General features: G+C 47.9%; 1 protein-coding gene across 3 annotated transcripts in view; it reads left to right on the forward strand.

Moving 5' to 3' along the window:
* Positions 1 to 22,712, forward strand: part of CSTPP1 (centriolar satellite-associated tubulin polyglutamylase complex regulator 1) — a 187,899-nt gene that overhangs the window by 159,264 nt on the left and 5,923 nt on the right. For all 3 annotated transcript variants that reach the window (XM_033860619.2, XM_073808940.1, XM_073808939.1), the window contains 2 exons: positions 5,083 to 5,167; positions 21,646 to 21,731. In XM_033860619.2, coding sequence (XP_033716510.1) covers positions 5,083 to 5,167; positions 21,646 to 21,731 — 171 coding nt within the window. The remainder of the gene's footprint in view (positions 1 to 5,082; positions 5,168 to 21,645; positions 21,732 to 22,712) is intronic.

Below are 22,712 nucleotides of genomic sequence, written 5' to 3' on the forward strand. Positions count from 1 at the left end.
TACAAATTACCTCATTTGATTTTTACAACAATCACACTAGGTAGGTACTGTGATTAGTCACATTTCTAAGAGGAAACCAAGGTTCAGAAAAATTGTCTAACTTATCCAAGTCATACTGGTGCTAGGTAGTGGAGGCCAGGTTTCGAAGCCAGGTCATCTGATTACATAGTCTGTGCTCTGCACTAACCCAACTGCCCTGCCCAACTGGAGGGTATCTGTATGTTTAACTTAGATACTGGGTTGGCCAAAATGTTCGTTCGGGTTTTTCCATAAAATGTTACAGAAAAACCCAAACGAACTTTTTGGTCAACCCAATAAGTCTTTAACTTAGATGTAAAGTTTGTCAATCACCTGGCATAAACAATCCTATCATCAGAAGTCAAGTCCCCCACTAACCAGCCAGATCACACCTGCTAGAGTAGAACTTGCAGGACCTTTGGAGCTAGACAGGCATATGTCTGAATCTCAGTCCTCCCTCCTCTTACTAGTTCTGTCTCCTTGAAAAAGTAATTAACCTTAAAGAAACCCTAGTTTCTTTATTTCTAAAATAATAACAGCAAATACTAACAGAGCACTTATGATGGGCTATTATTCTTAGTTCTTTTTTTTTTTTTTTTTTTTTTTTTGCGGTACACGGGCCTCTCACTGTTGTGGCCTCTCCCATTGCGGAACACAGGCTCCGGATGCGCAGGCTCAGCGGCCATGGCTCACGGGCCCAGCCGCTCCGCGGTATGTGGGATCTTCCCAAACCGGGACACGAACCCGTGTCCCCTGCATCGGCAGGCGGACTCTCAACCACTGCACCACCAGGGAAGCCCTATTCTTAGTTCTTAACATTAGCTCACAACAACTGAATGATGTTGGTACCACCATTATACCCACTTTATAGATGGGGAAACTGAGGCATAGAGCACTTAAAGGTCAGTAATTTGAAATCAGTGGCAAAGCTTGGATTTGGACCCAGGCAGTCTAACTCTAAAGTCCATGCTATGGGCCACAATGCTGTACTGTGTTGCCTCCTGAGATGATAGGATTGAGGGTGTAGAAACCTCTGGTCCAGAGCCACACAGTCAATGGGACTATTACAAGGTTTAGAATAAGAAAATTTAACAGCTCTGACCACCCACAAAAAGAGTAGCACCAATTTGTGGGGAGTGTTCTGATTTTGATCTTATACCAAAGTCGTCTTATGTCTTTGCCTTTGAACTTTCAGGACCTGCTGGCTGAAGCTTTCCTAATTGTGGGGGGATTCCTTCAGAGAAGGCATCTGTTGGTACACACCGCTTACCTTCCCTGCACCTGCCAGGATGGAGAGCACCAGCAGGTGGGCGGGGATGAGAAATGGCTATGTAGCCACCAGCACAGGTGTACTCATCCCCCACCTTCCCATGGCCTCGGGCTCAGCAAAGGCTGTGGTGCTGGAGCTGCAGTCTTTCCTGTTGACAGTAATTAGAACCTTTCAGACTTAATTTCTTACATGGAAAAATCCCAATTCACTTGAATTGTCTCCTTGATCCAGTTCACCTGGAGCTATTTAGTTCCTGCAGTTTGTTTGGGGAGGAGAACAAGCTATTAAGCCTTCACACATTACCGTTGATAAGATCAAGGTGCGGAAAATGTTAGTTGGGTAAACTTTGGAGCCAGACTGCCAGAGTTTGAATTCCAGTTCCAGCAGTTAAGCATGATCTGAGTTTTTGTCTGTGAAATGGGAATAACCATAGTGAAGATTAGATAAGATGAGACGGCACAGGTAAAACCCTTGGAAGATCAGCGTCTGGCCCATAGTAAGTGCTCAGTAAATGTTAACTGTTAGTATTATTATCGTTAATTAAGCCCATCCAGCCCTTAGACCCCAGCCTAGGATCTTGCTCTGGGAAGCCAAGTCCCCTTCCTGTCCCCCAGGCTCTGGACCCTTCTCTCCTCACTTACCAGATGATTTCATCTCTCTATGCCTCCACGCCCTCATCTGTGAAATGTGGCTGGGAATGCCAGAGTCTAGAGTCTACTTTGTGAGGTTGTTGTGAAGGTTAAGTGAGCTAATTCAAAGCCTGAGCACAGAGCTCAGTGACTAGTCAGTCTCACTACTGTTATTCCTGAAGCACCAAGGGCTGCCTGGAAGGCAGATCTTTGAGATCTTGGAGAGCTCTTAGAGCCAAAGGACCCAAAATAGGCAGGAGCATTTAGGGTTAACCGATGCCTGAGTGTGAGCCTCTGGAGCTGGGGAGACTGCTGGCTTGTTGGGAACGGAGGAGGCATTAAATGAATGCAGACTGCAGAAGAGTATTCAAAACCAGGTTCGGCTCAAGCAATCTGACTGAATTTTCAAGGCAGAAAAACTTTAAAGGGGTTTAAGCATTTACACTCAGCAAGAAGCACCTTCCTCCTCTCCTGCCTTTGCCCCCAGGATTTAAAAACAAAACCAAATAGCTCCTGTTGTTTGGTGTTACTATGTTCTAGACATTCTGCTGAGTACTTTATTGACATCATCTTTTTTGATCTTGACTTCAACCCTGAACGGTGGGTGTCATCATTCCCATTTTACGGGTGAAAAACTGAGATTTAGAGAGATTGAGCAGTTTGCCCAAGGTTGCATACCTGGGAAATTGCAGAGCCAAGATTTGCACCCAAGCCAGGGGGACAGGAGGAGGACAGCTCCCATTTGTTCATCAGTGTTCTGATTTTGGAACAACACTTAGTGCTCACCATTCTCCCAAATACCCACTGTACAACCCAGGAGTGTCTCCAAGTGGCAGATGCCTCTCCCTTGAAATTATCTGGCCTTGATATTATCCTACTTCTACTTTAATAGAACTGCTGTCTTCCACAATTAAACTGGCCAAAGTTGTTTATCTGCCTGCACTTCCCGTTCATCTCTTTACCTGACTATCTTCCTCACTTTACATTGGGGATAGTCAAGTTCCAGAAGTGGTGAACAGGATGTATTCTGTTTTTCTGATGTATTTAGTATTTCCAAGAACTGTTGTTGCATTGGAGAAGTACAAAATTATTTTTGTAAATCATTCTTCTATGCTTAGGAAGCAAGTATTTGAAGCACATGAGTTAGAATATCATCAAGAACCTAAAAGAGAGCTGAGGGTCTGGAAACCAGGAGGCTGAGATCGATTTCCAGCACTGTCTTTCTTGATTGAATAAGGGGGTCATACAACTCTCTCGGCTTCTCATTTTCCTTTACCCTGTTTGTCTTCCCGAGGATATCTTGTAGATAATTTGGGGGATAAATATGAATAACTGTGAAATACTTTGACCCCCCTAAGAATGGTATCAGATCCATCCACCAAATCTTAGCCTAGAAAAGCATTAATGGGGACTCCCTTGTGGTGCAGTAGGTAAGACTCCAAGCTTCCAATGCGGGGGGCCTGGGTTCAATCCGTGGTCAGGGAACTAAGATCCCGCATGCATGCCACAACTAAGAAGCCCTCATGACGCAACTAAAGATCCCACGTGCTGCAACTAAAGATCCCACATGCCACAATGAAGATCCCGTGTGCTGCAGCTAAGACTGGGTGCAGCCAAAATAAATAGATTAATTAATTAATTAATTTTAAGAAAGAAAGGAAAAAAAGCATTAATGATTCAAAGATAGAACTTTATTTAGTTCCTGCCAGAACTCACTTCTCTCTATACAGGGGGTTTTGAAGTGAGAATAAAGTGGGAACATATTAGATTCAGTGGCTTTTCTCCCTTTCGTCTTTCCTGTCCCTCACCCCAAGTCTGCGAGCCCACAAGTGGCTATTACTCCTTCCCTTGAAGAACAAAACCTCCTACTAGGCTGTGCCCTAGGTCAGGCGAGTGAGGAGAGGAAAGTGCACACCCCACTGTGGCTAAGACAAAGGCCGCAAAAGCCATCTTGATCCTTTGACCTACATTGACGCTGAGTCTGTCGCTTTGTTGTCCCTGACTTTGGCAGTGTGGTTAGTCTAACTCTATGCCCCCAACTTGAATTGAACCTTGATGAAAAAGTAGTAGGAACCCAGGCCTGTCCCTGGGGATTTGGGGTTTTTATCTTGGAAACGCATCAACCAAACTATCAGGGACAGGAGATCTGGATTCCTGTGGCTTGAGCTAACTTAGGTCCAAAGAAACCCAGTGCCTGTGATCATCATCTTCATTCCCCAAATGTGGCCATGCCCTCTGGATTCCCTCCTCTCACTCATGCTCCCAGTTAGGAGGGCTTCTGGGTTGCTTGATCTTGCTTTACCATCAGCACGTCGTTCCATATTTGAAATGCTTTGGTATATGGAATACTTGTGGATGGCAGCTGCCTGACTGATCTAAAATCTCTTGGCTTTGGGACATGCAGTAACAAAACAACTTTTAAACACCAGTGTATTTCCTCTCCCTTGGCATTCTATAAACCCCCCTGAGATTTACCTCTCTGGGTTTTCTACTGGGTCACAGAGCCTCATCCTGCCTCATCTCTCCCAAAACACTGCTTCTGTATATCAGGAGTCACTTGGTTGCCTAGATTGTATATCTTGGACCTTGGTCTTGGCTTCCTAGAATAGGATGACCAGATTTGTGTGCAGCCATCCAAAAGGAGCCAGCCTGCACAGTACTGGATGACAGAGTAAGAAGGTCTGTGGGTTGCTATGCTGTATTCTTCTCCTCCATACGTTGCAAGACTGCATTTGTCTTAATACTGCTTGCAGATGTTCTGTGGATGGTCTTTGGGCATGTTGTGGTGAATGTTACCATGCCAGAGAATTTCAGCAAACTTAGCCAGCTCTGAAATGACTCATTCTTGTGGATTTGCATACATAAGAAGGCTAATGAAGGTACCCCTCTAATTCCCCCTTCTTACCCGACCATCTTTCAAACCAGTGAAGCTCCTTTGGCCAAAATGTTGTAGCTGGGTGCCTCCCATCCAGGAAAAACTTTGTAGAAATATTGATCTTAAAATCTCACCCTTGGAGGGTTAGTGGCTAATGCAGCCTTAACACTGACTCACCTTTAAAAGAGCAGATCTACGGAGAGTAGGTCTGAAAACCATGAAATGATCAAAAAGACAGCAGTGACTTCACATGCAGAGACCTAATGTGTTCCTATCCATTTCCATTCCAGATTTGCTGACCATGAGGGAATATCACTGCTTGCTGCAATTACTGTGCCCGGATTTCCCACTGGAGCTCACTCAGAAAGCAGCCAGGTATGTCTCCTGGGCTTTTGAAGTCAACTCAGCCCCCTCTTTGGCCCAGGCTTCTGAGAGAAACCTGAACTGTATACAAACAAACATACCATTAGGGGAGAATGAAACTGATAGGGAAAAAACTGGCATTTGGAGAGGGGTCTATTTGGGATTTGCCCAAAAACATGATACTTTCTGCATTTCCAAATGGAAACCAAATGATCTTTGGTGGTTTCTGCGGGGAGTTTTATGGTCTGCAGATAGAGTTGGGAGGTGGTGAGACGAAGAGGCAAACACACACACACACACACACACACACACACACACACACACACACAGGCACATACACAAAGAAATATCCCTAGCGGAAATTCTGAGAAAATATGGGGCAAGTTTGACAGCGACTTGTAATAAAGGGGGTTGAAGTTCGAGACTGGAAAACATGAAGGTGATAAAGCCCAATTGAGGGAGGGATAAATTGTATTACTTATGCTAAAAGAAGGTTTTCAAGATTAGTCCAGAACCAGGAAGACTTGGTAGAAATAGTTAGAACCCTCTAATTTCTGTGTTTGGTTTCACTGTCATTCACATTTTTTAACCAGATGAGGTCGTTGGGCTATGCCTCAGTTAACTTTTACTTATTTAACTGAAAACCTGAGCTAAGGCAGCAAGTGGAAGTATAGCAAAAATCTTGTTTTCTGAAAAATGCCAGAGCAGAGGATTTTTAGGAAAATACTCTGTATTATATCATATATGACAGATACGTGTCATTAGACATTTGTCCAGATCCATAGAATGTACAACACCAAGAGTGAATCGTAAATCTAAACTGTGGACTTTGGGTGATGATGTCTCAATGTAGGTTCAACGATTGTAACAAAGGTACCATTGGTGGGGGATGTTGATCTGGGGGAGGCTGAGCACGTGTGGAGGCAGGTGGTATATGGGAAATCCCTGCACCTTCCCCTCAATTTCACTGTGAACCTAAAACTGCTCTAAAAAAGTAAAATCTAAATAATAATTTTTTAAATGCCCAGCTTCCCTAAATCAATTAGTCAAGTATATTTACAGAGTAGAGTTGACTAGTGAACAGGGAGGGGCTTAGGGGCACCGACCCTCTGTGCAGTGGAAAATCCAAGTATAACTTACAGTCAGCTCTCCATATACACAGTACCTCCATATACATGGCTCTGCATCCGTGGGTTTAGCACCTGCAGGTTCAACCAACCGCAGATTGCGTATTTGCTGTTGAAAAAAAATCCACATATAAGTGGACCTGTGTAGTTGAAACCCAGGTTGTTCAAGTGTCAACTGTATATTCACATCCATCACCACAGTCAATTTTAGAGCATTTTAACTACCCCACCAAGAAATCCAGCACCTCTTAGCCATTACTCCCCAATCCCCCCATCCTCCCTAGCTCTAGACAACCACACTCTGTCTCTATATATTTGCCTATTCTAGACATTTAAAATAAATGGGATCGGGCTTCCCTGGTGGTGCAGTGGTTGAGGGTCCGCCTGCCGATGTAGGGGACGCGGGTTCGTGCCCCGGTCTGGGAAGATCCCATGTGTCGCGGAGCGGCTGGGCCCGTGAGCCATGGCCGCTGAGCCTGCGCGTCCGGAGCCTGTGCTCCGTAACGGGAGAGGCCACAACAGTGAGAGGCCCCCGTACCGCAAAACAAACAAACACACACACAAAAATAAATAAATAAATAAATGGGATCATATGATATATGGTGGTCCTTTGTGACTGGTTTCTTTCACTTAGCCTTGCTTTCAAGGTCCATCCACATTGTAGCAGGTCTCAGTACTTCCTTTCATCAAATATTTCTTGAGTGCCAATTTTGTGCCAGGATCTATTCTGCATATTAGGGGTACAATGATGAATAACATATAGTTCCTGCCCCTCAAGGAGCTTGCCATTTGATTTAGAAGTGGATCCCTTGTGTACCGATCACGGCCTGCCACCACTGTGTGTCACATCACCTTGGTTTCTGTCACTGCACAGCAGCCTCCGTCCTCCTGTCCCACTCCTGAAAGGTAGCGGGCGAGTGTGAGGGTGAGCCTTCTGTATGATTTTCAACCCCACCAGCCCCGTTTTTGCATTTGCCCCACCCATCTCCCAGACCCTTCCAAACAATCTGATGTGTGTAAGCATGGCAAGATTAGACTAGAAGGAATAGAACCCTCTAAGATCCACAGATTCGTACAATTATTGATACCAAGGGGCTTCTGGAGTGGCATTCCCCTAGCTGTGTCAGAAGCTTACCTCCTCCGCAAGAGGCCTACTGTTCAATAGAAACTTCAGACCTTTCCATTTGAGGAAGAGGAAGCAAGGTAACCAGTCCATGTCAATAGCAGGGAATGTGAGGGGATGATGGGGATGCCAGTATCAACAACAGAAGGGCCCCAGGTGAGCCTCAGGATACTGGCTACAAAATTAGAGATGAACTCGGGACTCAGGCTTTTGTGTCAACCCTGCCTCCCCAGTGCCCTGCTTTCCTCACTCCACTCCAGCTGGTGTGTGTGTGGAAAAATTGCATACATCCCAGAAAGTGCCCTCTGATTGTTTAAGCTATTATCATCTTGTCCTGAAGGTCAGGATCCCAACTTCCTCACACACAAACCCACGCTTCTGACCAGAACTGCAAATGGGGGTGGTTAGGCCTCCAAGGCAGTTACTCTAGCTGGAAGAGGCACTGCCCTCTCCTGTCTCACTGCTGGTCTCACTGTATTCATGGCCCTGAGGTCTGGGGACAGGCCGCAGGAGGAGGCTCCAGTCTCTGATGCTGTGCGCGTAAAAGAATGTAATCCACAGGCAGCTGTACGCCAGAGCCTGTTCAGCGGCAGAGCAGCTCCACATGCGCCTGACTTATGTGCGGCCAGCACCGTGGCCAGGCCCCGGAGCGGCAGGTGTGAGCCGGAAACAGGAGAGCAAAGAGCAAATAGACTCCATGACAGCGCCCAGCCAGAGATCCCCTCCACCGCACACACTCCTGCAGCAGTGGGAGTCGTTAAGTAATTTTATCCCTAAGTGGTCACCATAGCTTCTCTGTCTCCAAGGACTGGGAGGCTTTTCTGACGGTTAAGAACATTCAACTAGAGCCGGAATTCTTGAGTTCAAACCCTGGTTCCACAATTTACCAGCTTGTGCCCTTGGGAAAGTTATTTAATTTCTTTGAGCCTCAGTTTCCTCATTTGTAAAGTGGGAATAATCGAAGAAGCATATAATGTGCTTAAAATAATGCCTGGCACAGAGCAATGTTAGAAGCAGTGGTATTAACCTTGACCTTTAAGAGCACAGGCATCATAGGGTTAGAAAGACCTGGGTGTACACACCACCTGTGCTCTATTAACTGGATGACCTTGAGGATCTCTCTTAACTTCTACAAGCCCTGTTCCCCTATCTGTAAAATGGGGCTAATAATAATAACTAACTCAGGGCGGTTGTAAGATTTCAACAAAAAATTATATGTAAATTGCTTAGCACATTATATAATCCAATAAATAATAATTTCTGCTGTTAAAATAATGTTAGTATTATTGTTATTACCAGATTTTTTTAAATAAGTGAGAAGTCAGACATAGAGAGCAGATTTGTGGTTGCCAAGAGGGAGCGGGGGAGGGAGAGGGATGGACTGGGAGACTGGGGTTAGTAGATGCAAACTATCACATTTATTTATTTGTTTGGTTTTATTTATTTATTTATTTATTTTGGCTGCATTGGGTCTTCATTGGCTTTGGGCTTTCTGCATTGGGCTTTCCCTAGTTGTGGCGAGCCAGGGCTACTCTTTTTTTTTTTTTTTTTTTTGCGGTACGCGGACCTCTCACTGTTGTGGCCTCTCCCGTTGCGGAGCACAGGCTCCGGACGCGCAGGCTCAGCGGCCATGGCTCACGGGCCCAGCCGCTCCGCGGCATGTGGGATCTTCCCAGACCGGGGCACGAACCCGCGTCCCCTGCATCGGCAGGCGGACTCTCAACCATTCCACCACCAGGGAAGCCCCGGGGCTACTCTTCATTGTGGTGCGTGGGCTTCTCATTCCGGTGGCTTCTCTTGTTGCGGAACACAGGCTCTAGGTGCACAGGCTTCAGTAGTTGCAGCACACGGGCTCAGTAGTTGTGGCACGTGGGCCCTAGAGTGCACAGCCTTCAGTAGTTGCGGCATGTGGGCTCAGTAGTTGTGGCACACGAGCTTGGTTGCTCTGTAGCATGTGGGATCTTCCCGGACCGGGGATCGAACCCATGTCCCCTGCATTGGCAGGCAGATTCTTAAACACTGACCCACCAGGGAAGTCCCAAACTATTACATTTAGAATAGATAAGTAACGAGGTCCTACTGTATAGTGCAGGGAACTATATCCAACCTCCTGGGATAAACCATAGTGGAAAAAAATATTAAAAAAGAATGTATATATGTGTATAACAGTCACTTTGCTGTACAGCAGAAATTAGCACAACACTGTAAATGAACTATACTTCAATTAAAAAATTAAATAAGTGAGAAGTTCCTGGGTTCCCTAAGGCAGTGGTTTCTGGCCTTTTTTCCCTTCACAAAGTTCAGAAAATAATATATAACAAAAAGTAGGGTAAAGACAGGACTGCCTGTGTCTCCTCCCTCCTGGGCCGGGGGGACCATCACACCTGTAATCCATTCAAGGCCCAAATGACACAGGGGTGGGAAGCTTCCCTCCAAGGGTGAAGATTTAAAGCAGTGGTTCTCCAACTTGAGTGTGAATCAGAATCACCTGCAGGACTTACTAAACCGCGATGGCCCAGCCCCATGCTCAGAGTTCAGTGGGTCTGAGGTGGGGCTCAAGAATCCATATTCCTTATAGGTTCTTAGGTGATGCTCATGGTCTGGGACCACACTTTGAGAACCACTTTAGAGCATTGCATGCCAACCTCTTTCTGGCATTTTAGAATTGATTGCATTAAAAGGAATTGCTTTTCCTTCTCACTCTTGTCATCTGAAACACTAACTCACTTCTCCCTCACTTAAAGCCAGATTTCCTAGTGAGTAATATATGTTTAACAGGAAAAGCTCTTTTATCATGGTTATATGCTGAATACATATAGTGCTTCAAAAGCACATAAACTCCTCTAAGGAATCTAGTTTTAGACCTAACAAGTCACCTCCATTTAAGAGAGTCATTTTTCAGCTGGTCCCTGTATCACAAAGGTTGAATGGCCTAATGGTGTAGGACTCAGGTGCTGGAGCCAGACAGCCCTGGGTTCAAATCTCACTTCCTTCACTCATAGGCTTGTGACCTTGAGCAACTCCTCTGAGCCTCAATTTCTTCATCTTTAAAATGGAAATATAATAGCACCTGCCTCATAGAGTGTTTTTAGGATTTAATGAGATAATGCATGTAAAATACCTGTCACAAAGTCTTTTTTTGTTTGTTTTGTTTTGTTTTTTTGGCCGCACTGTGTGGCTTGTGGGATTTTAGTTCCCAAACAGGGATTGAACCCGTGCCCTTGGCAGTGAGAGCACAGAGTCCTAACCACTGGACCGCCAGGGAATTCCCTTACCTATTATTTATTTATTTATTTATTTATTTAGGCTGCATTATTTAGGCTGCATCAGGCCTTAGTTGCGGCACGCAGGATCTTTCGTTCTAGCATGCGAGCTCTTTGTTGCGGTACTCAGGCCTTTCTCTAGTTGTGGTGCGTGGGCTTGCTAGTTGTGGCTCATGGGCTCAGCTGCCCCATGGCATGTGGGATCTTCATTCCCCGACCATGGATCAAACCAGCGTCCCCTGCATTGCAAGATGGATTCTTAACCACTGGACCACCAGGAAAATCCCTCCCTTACCTATTTTTAAAGAATATAATTATAATTAGTAAGTGGGGAGTGATACTTCATTCCTATATTCATTTTTCAAATGTTTACTGAACATCTACCCTCTGCCAGACCTCATGCCGTGCCCTGAAGATACAGCTTTATGCTCTCTTGATGTCTTTCTTTATGCTTCTCCTCTGCAATATCATCCTGCATAGATCTCCTCCCCAGATCTGACCTGCCATCTGACAGTGTCACTGTTGCCCCAAAGGTCTTTCACCTAAACAGACTATCCTTTCCCTCCCCATTCTTTCATTTACCAAATATTTATTGAGTGCCTGTCATATTGCCAGTCGTGCTTGTGGAGGGGCTATGACAATGTTGCTCCAGCCCTGGAAGAACTTACAAACTGACAGAGCAGCAGACATTAAATAAACGAAGAGCTAAGTGCTATAGGAACATATAAACAGGATACCCAGCCTAACCTGGGGAATCATGAAAAACTTGTCCATAAAACAGAGATGTTGAACCTGAGACCTGAAGGATTAATAAGAGATGAATTTGCCCTATCAACTACTAGGACTGATTATAAGGCCATCATAATGCCAACGAAAAATTTGGAACTTGCCATCTGCCTTTACAAGGATTAAGCCACTACAGCCGCTGACCTTCAACACACCCTGAGTGGGATTCAGAGCGGAGATCAGGAATGAAGCGCTCTGTGCTCTGGGGAAAAATGGCAGAACAGGCCTTCAGATAGTTAGATTTTTTTTTTTTTTTTTTGGCCATGCTGCATGTGGGATCTTCCCCAACCAGGGATCAAACCCATGCCCCCTGCAGTGGAAGCGCAGAGTCTCAACCACTGGACCGCCAGGGAAGTCCCAGATAGTTAGATATTTTCAAGGGAAGATTTTACGAGCCCAATTCTTGCATCTCCTCATACCTGAAAAGGCATTAAAATCATTAATGGAGACACCTGTCCTCATGACCAGCAGTAAACTTCACAAGACTAGTGACAGCCTTCTGCAAAAATGTGTGCTGGATTGCATGTACGTCCCCTTCACCAAAATCACATATATACCAACCTTCCCCCCTACCTCTCCAGAGCAGTTTCTCAGAGCTATCTGATATGCTATCTCCCAGGCCGTAGTCCTCATTTTGCCCCAAATAAAACTTAACTCAAAACTCTCACGTTGTGCATGTTTTTTTCAGTCGACAGTTTATCCACATACGATAAAATAAAATTAGCTCCCTACTTCAGACTATATTCAGAAGTCAATTTCACATAGATTACAGACCTAAGTGTAAAATGCAAAACCGTAATACTCTTAAAAGAGATTAGGAGAAAATATTTTTATGGCCACCAGGTAGTTAAAAAATTCTTAAAACAAGATAAAAATTCTTAAAGCCCAAGCCCAGTGGACAAGGTTGATAAACTGACCACAAGCAGAATTGCATTCACTTATTCAATCATTCAGCCAGTGTTCATGGAGAGTGCCTGTTCTGTGCCAGGCACTCTTCCAGGTGCTGAGGACAGAGCAGTGAACAAAACCAAGCCCCTGCCCTCGTGGGGCTGACATTCTAGAGAAAGGGGAAGTATCTGCTAGGAAGCACGAATTCCCTGATGGCAAAGTGAACCCTAGCCACAGCAATGCAAGTGTTGAACCCTAACCCGCAGGACTACCGGAGTATTAAGATTAAAATTTTCTGTTCAACAAAAGATGCTGTAAACAAAGTTGAAAGACAAGCCAGTGACTAGAAGATATTTATTACATATGTAACTAACAACAGATTAGTCTGCAGAGTTTTTTAGTCTCAAGAATGGTTTATGGGGGACTTCCCTGGTGGTCCAGTGGCTAAGACTCCGCGCTCCCAATGCAGGGGGACTGGGTTTGATCCCTGGTCAGAGAACTAGATCCCACATGCCACAACTAAAGATCCTGCACACCACAACTACAAAGATCCCGCATGCCGCAACGAAGATCCTGCACACGGCATTGAAGATCCTGCGTGCAGGAACTAAGTTTAAGACCTGGTGCAGCCCAGCCAAATAAATAAATTAATTAAATTAATATTTTTTTAAAAAAAGAGTTAAAAACTATTAAAAAAAAAAGAATTGCTTATGAAGAACTCCTACAAATCAATAAGAAAAAGATGAAGAACCTCAGTAGAAAAACAGTCCAAAGATACAAACAGATAATATATAGAAGAGAAAACCCTAACAATTAATAAACATTTGGGCATATCTTCATGGCCAAACTCACTGGTATCAAGGAAATGCCAATTAAATTGAGATACCACTTCACAGTCATCAAATGGGCAAAAATTTTAAAGTGAGATAATACAAGTATTGGTGAGAATGTGGGACAGTGGGAACTCTCCTAAACTGCTAGTGGTAGTGTAAATTGGTATAATCACTTTGAAGCAATTTGGGCACATCTTAAAAAGTTCAAGACGTGTGCCTGGTTATAAGGAGACATGCAGCATTATTTGTAATCGCTACCAATGGAACCCTCTGCCCGTCCCTATGCAGTAGAAAGGACAAAGTGTGCTATCTCCATTCTGTGGAAATCTATAGAGCAGCTAAAATGAATGCAGGGAGATATATATGCATCAGCACTGATAAATCTCAAAATGTCAAGTTACCAAATGATGCATAGAGTCTGAGAACAAGCAAAACAAAGTTATATAATATTTTAACAATGTAGACATTTGTGTGAGTTAATATAGTATGGAAACATGGGAGGGATGCCAAGCCCAAGTTTAAATGAATGAATGCTAAGCCCTCAAGCCCCAGTGACGATCTCTGAGGAGGAAGGTAGAGGAAGGGGATGAGGGAGGGTGTCCAGGTGTCCAGGTGTTTTAATCTATATGTGTAATATTTTACAAAGCTTTTAAACATTGAAGCAAGGGTGGCAAAATGTGAAGTTTTGATGAAGTTAGCTAGTGGGTATACAAACGTTTGTTATGTTAGTCTGTGTAATTTTTTTGACGTTTTAAATATTTTATTTAAAGTGAAAAGGGGACTTCCCTGGTGGCGCAGTGGTTAAGAATCCTCCTGCCAATGCAGGGGACACAGGTTCGAGCCATGGTCCGGGAAGATCCCACATGCCGCAGAGCAACTAAGCCTGTGCACCACAACTACTGAGCCTGCACTCTAGAGCCCGCGAGCCACAACTACTGAGCCCACATGCCTAGAGCCCGTGCTCCACAACAAGAGAAGCCACCGCAATGAGAAGCCCGTGCACCACAACGAAGAGTAGCCCCCACTCACCGCAACTAGAGAAACCCCGGGCACAGCAACAAAGACCCAATGCAGCCAAAAAAGTAAAAAATAAAGTGAAAAGCGTGGGTAGGATTTAGGGAGGGAGCAGGGAGAGGGAAAGGCCGTCTAGGGAAAGTAAGCAGCCTGGAAAGAAGCCCCTCTTTCTCCAGTGAGGACCTAGGGGAACTGGGGAGTCAGTGGGCCTGGAGTTTGAGGAGTTTGGGGACTGGGAGAAGAGAGGGCCTCACAGGCCATGCACTGGATTTGGGTTTTTATCCTAAGATCATGGAACATTCCCCCACCCCCACCGTCTGTAAAGCTTCTTGGGAGAGACAAGGATAATGGAGCTGAAGTGGCCAAGCGGGGCCTTCACGGTGTCTGCAGGGAAGAAGCAGTATCCGGGCCTAAGCCTCCAGCCCTCCTGGGGGCCACGGCTCTACACCAAGGGTGGGAGGAGGGACAGCGCCACCGGCAGGAGGTGTTATTGCCACTTCTTACTGGAAGCAGCTGCAGTGGCCTGGGAACTGTGGTTAGCGTCAGAGGGGCCTGTGTTTGAATTACAGCTCTTTTGCTTCTGCCTTGAGACCTGGTCAGGTTTCTGAACCTCCATGTTCGCGGTAAAGATATCCACCGATCTCACCTCATAGGATTAACGTGAGAAGAAAATGCAATGACAGATGTATGGCGCTGACCAAGTAAGGCCTTAACGAATACCGTGTTGCTGTAGTTGTTGCTGCTTCCCACACTCTCTGGATCCAGCTTCTCAGGCACCACAGGGCAGGTGGGATTGGGACCCCCTGGAGATGCAGGCCAGAGCCCAGGGAGAGCCATGACCTGGACACCCCATGCTGCTCTGAGGGCCTGAACTTGGAGGCAGCTTGTGAGGCACAGGGGTGCCTCCGACACAGTCCAGAAGAGGGGCAAACCTGAGGAAGTGTCACAGGAAACCCTGACACCACCTGGAGAAGGTGGCCAGGGTGTAGTTTCATCCTCACTCATGGCCCTGACTTTAAGACATAGTCCACAGAGGTGTCCCGGGATCCCAGACAGACTCGGAGACACGCTTCAGCTGCACCCATGAAAGACGCTGCTCATGTGACCTCCCAAAGGAAGTGCAGTCATGGAAGCGTTCCTCCTGGCCCTGGCTTTGGCCTGGCTTCCCCCAAAAGTGGACTTGAAACAGGATAGCTAGCTCCCGCCTGAGAGCCTCTGCCCTGCCGGGCGCTGGCAGCACCTACTTCCTCTGAGCTATATTTTCATTTGCTATTTTGAGCCCTTCCATCACCTGAAACCAGCTAGAACACTTATTGGTAGCAGCTCACACTTATTTTGAGTGATTACTCGTATATAATAATACAATAGGCACAGTATATCACCATGTTGAGTCTTCACAAGAATCCCGTGAAAGAGGAACTATAATCATCCCCTCTTTACAGATAAGGAAATGGAAACTCCAGGAGAAAACATAACTCGCCCAAGAAAAGGTAACTTGGCCAGTCGGTTCTAGAGCTGGGATTTGATCCCAGGGCCGCTAACCCAGAACTGCACACACACAAAAAAAAACAGGTACAGCTCATGCCACTAGACCAGAGATACTGACCCTTAAGGGGGAATAGGAAGCTGGTAAGTCAGTAGGTTCGGACTGAAAGCTGTTTGCTTCCTTGGCACCCACTTAACTCCAGCCAGCCAGCCCATCCCAGCTGTTGGAAGTCAGCATGGGAGTGAGAGCACGGCCAGCCCCCTTGGGAGTAGCTCAGACCCTGCCAAGTGCTCTTTCTCCATTCCAGTCGCTGCCCTGGACTCCACCCTTCACATGGTTCTGCTCAGAGCCAACCTGAGCTAGAGTGCCTTTACTTGTCCCCGGAGTTCCTCTCTCTAGCCCTGAGGCCTGGCCGGCAGGGATTCCTCCACGATCCAGTGGATGTGCACAGACTCTCGTTGGCAGCAGCTTCCTGCTGGCTCCACTTCAAAGCAGGGGCGGCCTGTCTCCTGCAGGTGTCAGAGGCAGCCGGCAGGCCAGCAGGAGGCCTCTGGCAGGAAGGGGTTTTGAGCCAACTGCCGTCAACTGGAAAACAGCACACGTGGATGACCTGTCTTCAAGAAACTGCTCTTGAGCCCTCGGGGGCTGGTGACAAGTTTGAGTTCAGGGTGGAGCAGCTGTGGGTGGGTTGTAGGGCCTACAGCCTGGGGTTGGCCCTGTCACCAAAGGCAAAGACAGACCTGTAGCCCCGTGCCTGCCTTTTCCCACAGTTCTGCCAAGACTCCAATGCCAGATGCCCAGAACTTTTATGGGTCAGAGCATCAGTCTGGAGATGGACAATGCAGCATATGATGTTTCTAAAAGCACCTTTTTGTAAGTCTTTCAGACTTTTCTGCAGCGATGGTCCTCTGAACAGCAGACTTTCCCCCCAGCAGAACCCGCATTAACAGGAGAAGCTGTTAGTTCTGTCCACCCTTGGGATGACACTCTCTCAGGGCTAGAAGGAGCTCTTTCATACTTTCGGGAAGTATTCTGCTTGAATATCTCCAGCAACAAGCAGCTCACTCCCTCACAAAGCAGCCATAATCCCAGAGATGAGCATCTTCAAGTCTTCTAGAGCCAAACTCTAGACCCCTGTGACATCTCCCTCAGAGGCAGCCCTTCAAGAGTCGGGCCTCGGCCTCACTTCCTCCTTCATCTTCTCTTCCAGGCTAAAGGAGCTAAAGGCAGTCATCTGTCTGATATCCTGGTGTGCAGACTCCACCACTCTGACCTCCCTATTCCGTGACTCTAGTTTATTCCCCTTAAATGGACTGTCCAGAGCTGGATGTAGGATCCAGATGTCGCCTTGCCAGGGAAAGAGAAGAGGGAATACCGCAGCCTCTCGTAGTCATTTGTTCATGCTTTCCTTCATGCAACAAATACTTACCGAGTGCCTACTGTGTGCCCTGCACCACACTGGCGCTTGAGTCAGGCAGCGAACAGAGAGACAGAGGTGTAACTTGGTGGATCTTACAGTCCTGGGGCAAAGACAGACACGAACAGTGTGAGGGGGTCACAGAGAACTGTGGAAGCCAGAGCAGGGAGGCCTATCCTCGCCTTCCCAAAGGGGTGCTCTGTGGCTGCACCCCGAAGAGTGAGGCGGCATCAATCAGGTCGGTGAGGAGAAGGGCATGGGGGGCAGGAGGAAGGAAGAACTGAAGCATCTGTGTGGCTGGAACATCGTGAGGGACCCTGCCTGGGGCCTCCGATGAGTCTAGAAAGGTGAGCGGAGGCAGAGGGCAGGTCATGCAGGCTCATAAGCCAGGATAAGGATGGGAGACTTTGCTCTAAGGGCAATGGGAAGCCCAGGAAGGGTTTCAAACAGAGTTGTAAGATGGTCAAATTCACGTTTGGAAGATCCTTCTGACCACAGTATGGACACTCAATTAGAAGCAGGCAAGAGTGTTGCAGAAAACTGGGTAGGAGGTCGTTCCGTTGTCCAGGAAGCAGAGGTGGAGGTGGGCGTTGGATGGGGGCTGTGGAAATGGAAAGAAGTAGACAGATGCAAGAGAAATGTCCAGAAGAGGACTGATAGGACTCGGTGACTGACTGATGTGGGGCAGGCAAGGAGGGGAGTTTCCAGGATGTCAGGAGGACTCCATTTTCTGGCTGAGCAGAGGAGCGTTGCTGTTAATGGCAGCTGAGATCCAATCGGCTTCTCGGGCAGCCAGTCTCATTGCTTGCAATCAAGAAAACCCCTCAGTCCCAGGCACAGGTGCTGCCGGGATCCCAGCCACCTGTCCCTCAGAAAGAAAGCCCCTGCTGCCCGTGTGCCTCCCCCAGCTAGCCTGCTGGTGCCTCCTGACCAATCTGAGTCTCAGCCCACCGGGGAGCAGGGGCCAAAACCAGAGCACACGCAGGGTCGCCCCGCTCCCACGGAGACCGCTGCCACCCTCTCAAGAGAGGGAGCTACCGTTCCTAGTCAAGAATGGCTACCCACAGAAAGCTGCAGCCGGGCCGGGGCTGGAAGGGCGGGCCCTGCTTGCAGCTGCCAGTCCTGGCTGCGGCTGGGAGAGGAAGATGCTTATGGCAATTGGCTGGAAGCCCTGACGTGGCAGGGCCTGTCTCAGGAGCATGACGATCAGCAAGAATTACAACTTCTGGAATTAAACAGTGGTGATGATTGTGCAAGTCTGTGAATATACTAAAAAATACTGTACACTTTTGTGTGTGTGTGTGTGTGGTACGCGGGCCTCTCGCTGTTGTGGCCTCTCCCGTTGCGGAGCACAGGCTCCGGACACGCAGGCTCAGCGGCCATGGCTCACGGGCCCAGCCGCTCCGCGGCATGTGGGATCTTCCCGGACCGGGGCACGAACCCGCGTCCCCTGCATCGGCAGGCGGACTCTCAACCACTGCGCCACCAGGGAAGCCCCACTGTATACTTTTAAAGGGTGAATTTTATGGTATTTGAATTATATTGCAATACAGATCTTCCTCGAGTTTCAATGGGGTTATGTCCTGATAAACCTGTTGTAAGTTGAAAATATCAAAAGTCAAAAATGCGTTTTTACGCCTAACCTACCAAAGATCATAGCTTAGCCCAGCCTACCTTAAATGTGCTCAGAACACTTACATCAGCCTACAGTTGAACAAAATCATCTAACACAAAGCCTATTTTATAATAAAGTGTTGAATCTCTTATGTAATTGATTGAACACTGTACTGAAAGTGAGAAACAGAATGGTAGTCTGGTACAGAATGGCTGTCTGTGTCCACCCTGGTGACCGTGTAGCTGACCGGGAGCTGCCACCGCCCAGCATCACGAGGGAGTATGTCCTGCGCATCACTAGGCCAGGGAAAGATCAAGATTTAAAATTCAAAACATGGTTTCTACCAAATTCGTCTTGCTTTCACACCATTGTAAAGTCAAAAAACCTAAGTTGGGGCTTCCCTGGTGGCGCAGTGGTTGAGAGTCTGCCTGCCGATGCAGGAGACACGAGTTCGTGCCCCGGTCCGGGAAGATCCCACATGCCGCGGAGCAGCTGGGCCCGTGAGCCATGGCCGCTGAGCCTGTGCGTCCGGAGCCTGTGCTCCGCAACGGGAGAGGCCACAACAGTGAGAGGCCCGCGTACCGCAAAAAAAAAAAACCTAAGTTGAACCATCGTAAGTCGGGGACCATCTGTATGAAATGAATGAATAAATAGGTAAAGAGAGAAATTGTAAATGGACGTAACTGCTATAAACAGGAGCACCAGGTCCCGGTTGATGATAAACCAAGAAGAGCCATGCAACACCTTCAAAGGCTTTGGTTCCCTTCGTGGTTTCCTGCTTGGGGGTGTTCTCAGCCCGGCACTCTTCCCTAGCAATTAACTTCAGGCCATTCGGGTTCTCAGCTGTCCTGGGAGTGGGGCAGGAAGGAGACGTCACTGCCTTCTCTCCTCTGGGGCCTTTCCTTCCCTGTGAGCCTGGGAAGGAACGACTTGGAGGTGGCTGGTGGCTCCTCCTCCCTGGGGCTCTGGGAGAGCTCACTCTTCCTCTGTAGTTTGGGTGTCTCTGTCACCCAGTCCCTACTACCTGCCCTCTCTCTACCTCTCTCTCCCGATCCAGATATCAGAATCTGGGCTTTGTGCCCCCTCTCTTCCCTTTCGCCTGCCTGAGGTTCTGAGAAACGGGGTAACTACTTAGCCAACGGCTCAACGCTTGGGCCCAGGAGCCTCTGCCGGAGAGAGCAGGACGCCCTCCCGTGGCCGTTGGCAGCATTGCGTCCTCCCACTCTGGCCTTGAATTTTTTTCCAGCTGGAATTTTAATGTTGAATTCTGGTAGTTGAGGCAGCTTTTGTCTTCCCCAGGAGATACATGAGAAACAGTTAAGGCCCTAAGATATAGGTGAGAAGAAAAAAGATAAGTCAGGAAGCTAATAGACTAAGAATTAAAGTGCAAGTGTTCATATTCTGTATCTTTATTTTAAAAGAGGCAGTGAGACCTAGTAGAAAGTAAGTACATGACGTGTAGAGCAAATTCACCAGCTGTGCGACCTCAGCAAGCTGACTGCTCTGAGACTTAATCTCTTCACCTGTAAAATGGGAATAATCAACAAGACCTACCTCATAGGATTGTTGTGGGATAAATTTTAATTGATATAAGTAAAATACCTTATACCGTGCCTGCCGTGAAGTAAGTACTCAGTCAATATGGCCTGTTTCTATCGTTACCATTATTACAACTGAAGACTAGAGGTAGGAACCATTGCTTTCTTCGGGGAGACCTGAAACCAGGGCAGCTGCCTGGCACAATTCCAGGGGCACTGCTCACATTATATTCTCTCTAAAGCCCCTTCCCCAGAGGTGAGCAATGCCTGCTCTCTCTGGAGCTGATCCAGTTGCCAGTCTGGGGATTCTCGGACCCAGGGAGGTGGAGAGAGAATTAGAAAAATGCACGAGAGAGCAAAATAAAAGGTTTTTTGTTTTTAAAGGAAAGATAGGGCCCAGTCAAAAACAGATGGGGAGGTGGGGGCGGGTATTTCCCTGGTGGTCCAGTGGTTAGGACTCTGTGCTTCCACTGCTGGGGGTGCAGGTTCGATCCCTGGTCGGGGAGCTAAGATCCCATATGCCACACAGCACAGCCAAAACAAAAAACAACAAAGAAAAGAAACAGATGGGGGGGCCAGCTTCCCATCAGCAGGTGAGTTTGGCACCCTGCCTGGCACATGGATGGAGTCCAGCGAGTGCTAACTTCCTTCTCTTCCTGTCCTGTCCAGTGAGGCCCTGAGCAGAGTATGAACGTGGCCTTGGTCTGAGCCCTTTAGTGGTCACATGGTTTTCTTCCTGCGAGGTGAGCGCGCAGGCGGAGGGGTGGAGAGAGCAGACAGCAGGAGGTGGCCAGCTTGTGAGAGCGAACGGCGTGCGTGGAGGACCCGCAGCGCCGCAGGATGGGGTGTGTTCTTGGACCCTCTCAAGTGCAGACCCCAAGCGGTACGCTCTGCTCTTTGTGCCAGCTGTGTCCCAGCACGGAGGTGCCTGTAGCCGTTCTGAAGGCCCTTGGTAGCTTATTAAATCTCAGTGCCACTTGCCAAGACCCCTTTAAACCTCTTGGCTGTTCTTTTTGCCTTTTCTGATCAGCTGTATTTATTCTGAACTAAATGGTCCTCACTGCAGGACAGAAGTGTTTACTCTTAAGGGTATGAAAAGGGGTCTTGGCTGCGTTGCAGCTGCACCCCCTCTCCTTGTCAGCACCCACCCACGTCCCATCCTCCAGCTGGTGCCACAGACACTGAAGCGGGAGCCTGCCTCCCGCTTCAGTTCAGTTTGGTGACAGAGTCCAAACGATGGAGAAGTGGCGTGACCGGGAGGACCTTGTCTGGGGGAGCCCTCTCCCCAGTGTCTTGCTGTCCCAAGGGAGACTGGATCCCCAGGGACAGCTCGCTCGAATGCTCCCCCAGACACACACGTACACGCATCCTCTCATATTTTCTCTCTCTTCCCCCCTCAGGATTGTGCTCATGGACGACGCCATGGACTGCTTGATGTCTTTTTCAGATTTCCTTTTTGCCTTCCAGATCCAGTTTTACTACTCAGGTGAGAGTCTCCCAGGACCCCTGTGGCTCCTGTCAGGACCACGTGCCCTCTCCTACCCTGTTGCCCTTTCCATCGGTGTGCCCGGCGCGTGCACTTCTCCCCTCCTCCCTCCGTGGTGTGCTTCACAGCCGGTCACCCACCAGCAGGATGTCTAGTTCTTGCTGGTGGTCACAAGATTCAGTCTGCAGAGCCGACTCCCTCAGCCTCCTCAAGACATAGGAAACTGCAGTGCTTCCAGCCAGCAGCGCAACACATCAGTTTAAGTGATAATGACAGTAACAACAATACACACTATTGGAACAACACCCGATAAATTCACTGTCGAAAACTTACTGTGTGCCAGGCACAGCACTAAGCACCTTAATCCTTACAGCACCCCTGAGAGGTAGGTCCTTTAAGAGAGAAGCCGACAGAGGTAAAGCTGCCAGAGACACCTCGCTTCTGGGGGTGGAGCCCAGACCTGCAGAGGGCCCACTCCACAGCCAGTGCGCTCAGCCACTCTGCTGTGTCACTGCGATCGGGGGTCTCTCCCTGGGCCCTGACTCAGATATGTGAGCACACATTTTCCACCCACACAGCTTTCAATAAGCGCACGCCAGTCCTCTCTCACACTCCCACCCTGCTCCCCAGTGCTCACCAGCTGTGCCCTTAAATACCTTCTGGGCTCAGGTGGAATAAAAATAGATGAATGAACGCCAGTGCCCAGCAGCTCACACACAGCAACATCAAATGGAATGTTGGATTTAGAAACTGCTGGCTATGTCCATAAACAAACTTGTTTAAAACAGGCTATTCCAGTAAACAGAAGGCTGTCCTTGGAGCCTGGACGTGGCCTTCCTGCCAACGGGTGGCCCCAGCCAGCCCTGGCCTCACTCAGGCGCCACATTCTGTTTTCCTGATGGCGGCCCAAGGGCCTGGTCAGGCAGGGGCTGGAGCCTGGTGTCTCGCCACCTGCTCTTAGCAGCTCCAGGTGTCCATTTC

The sequence above is a fragment of the Tursiops truncatus genome, chromosome 8 (assembly GCF_011762595.2).
Source record: "Tursiops truncatus isolate mTurTru1 chromosome 8, mTurTru1.mat.Y, whole genome shotgun sequence".
NCBI classification, from domain to species: domain Eukaryota; kingdom Metazoa; phylum Chordata; class Mammalia; order Artiodactyla; family Delphinidae; genus Tursiops; species Tursiops truncatus.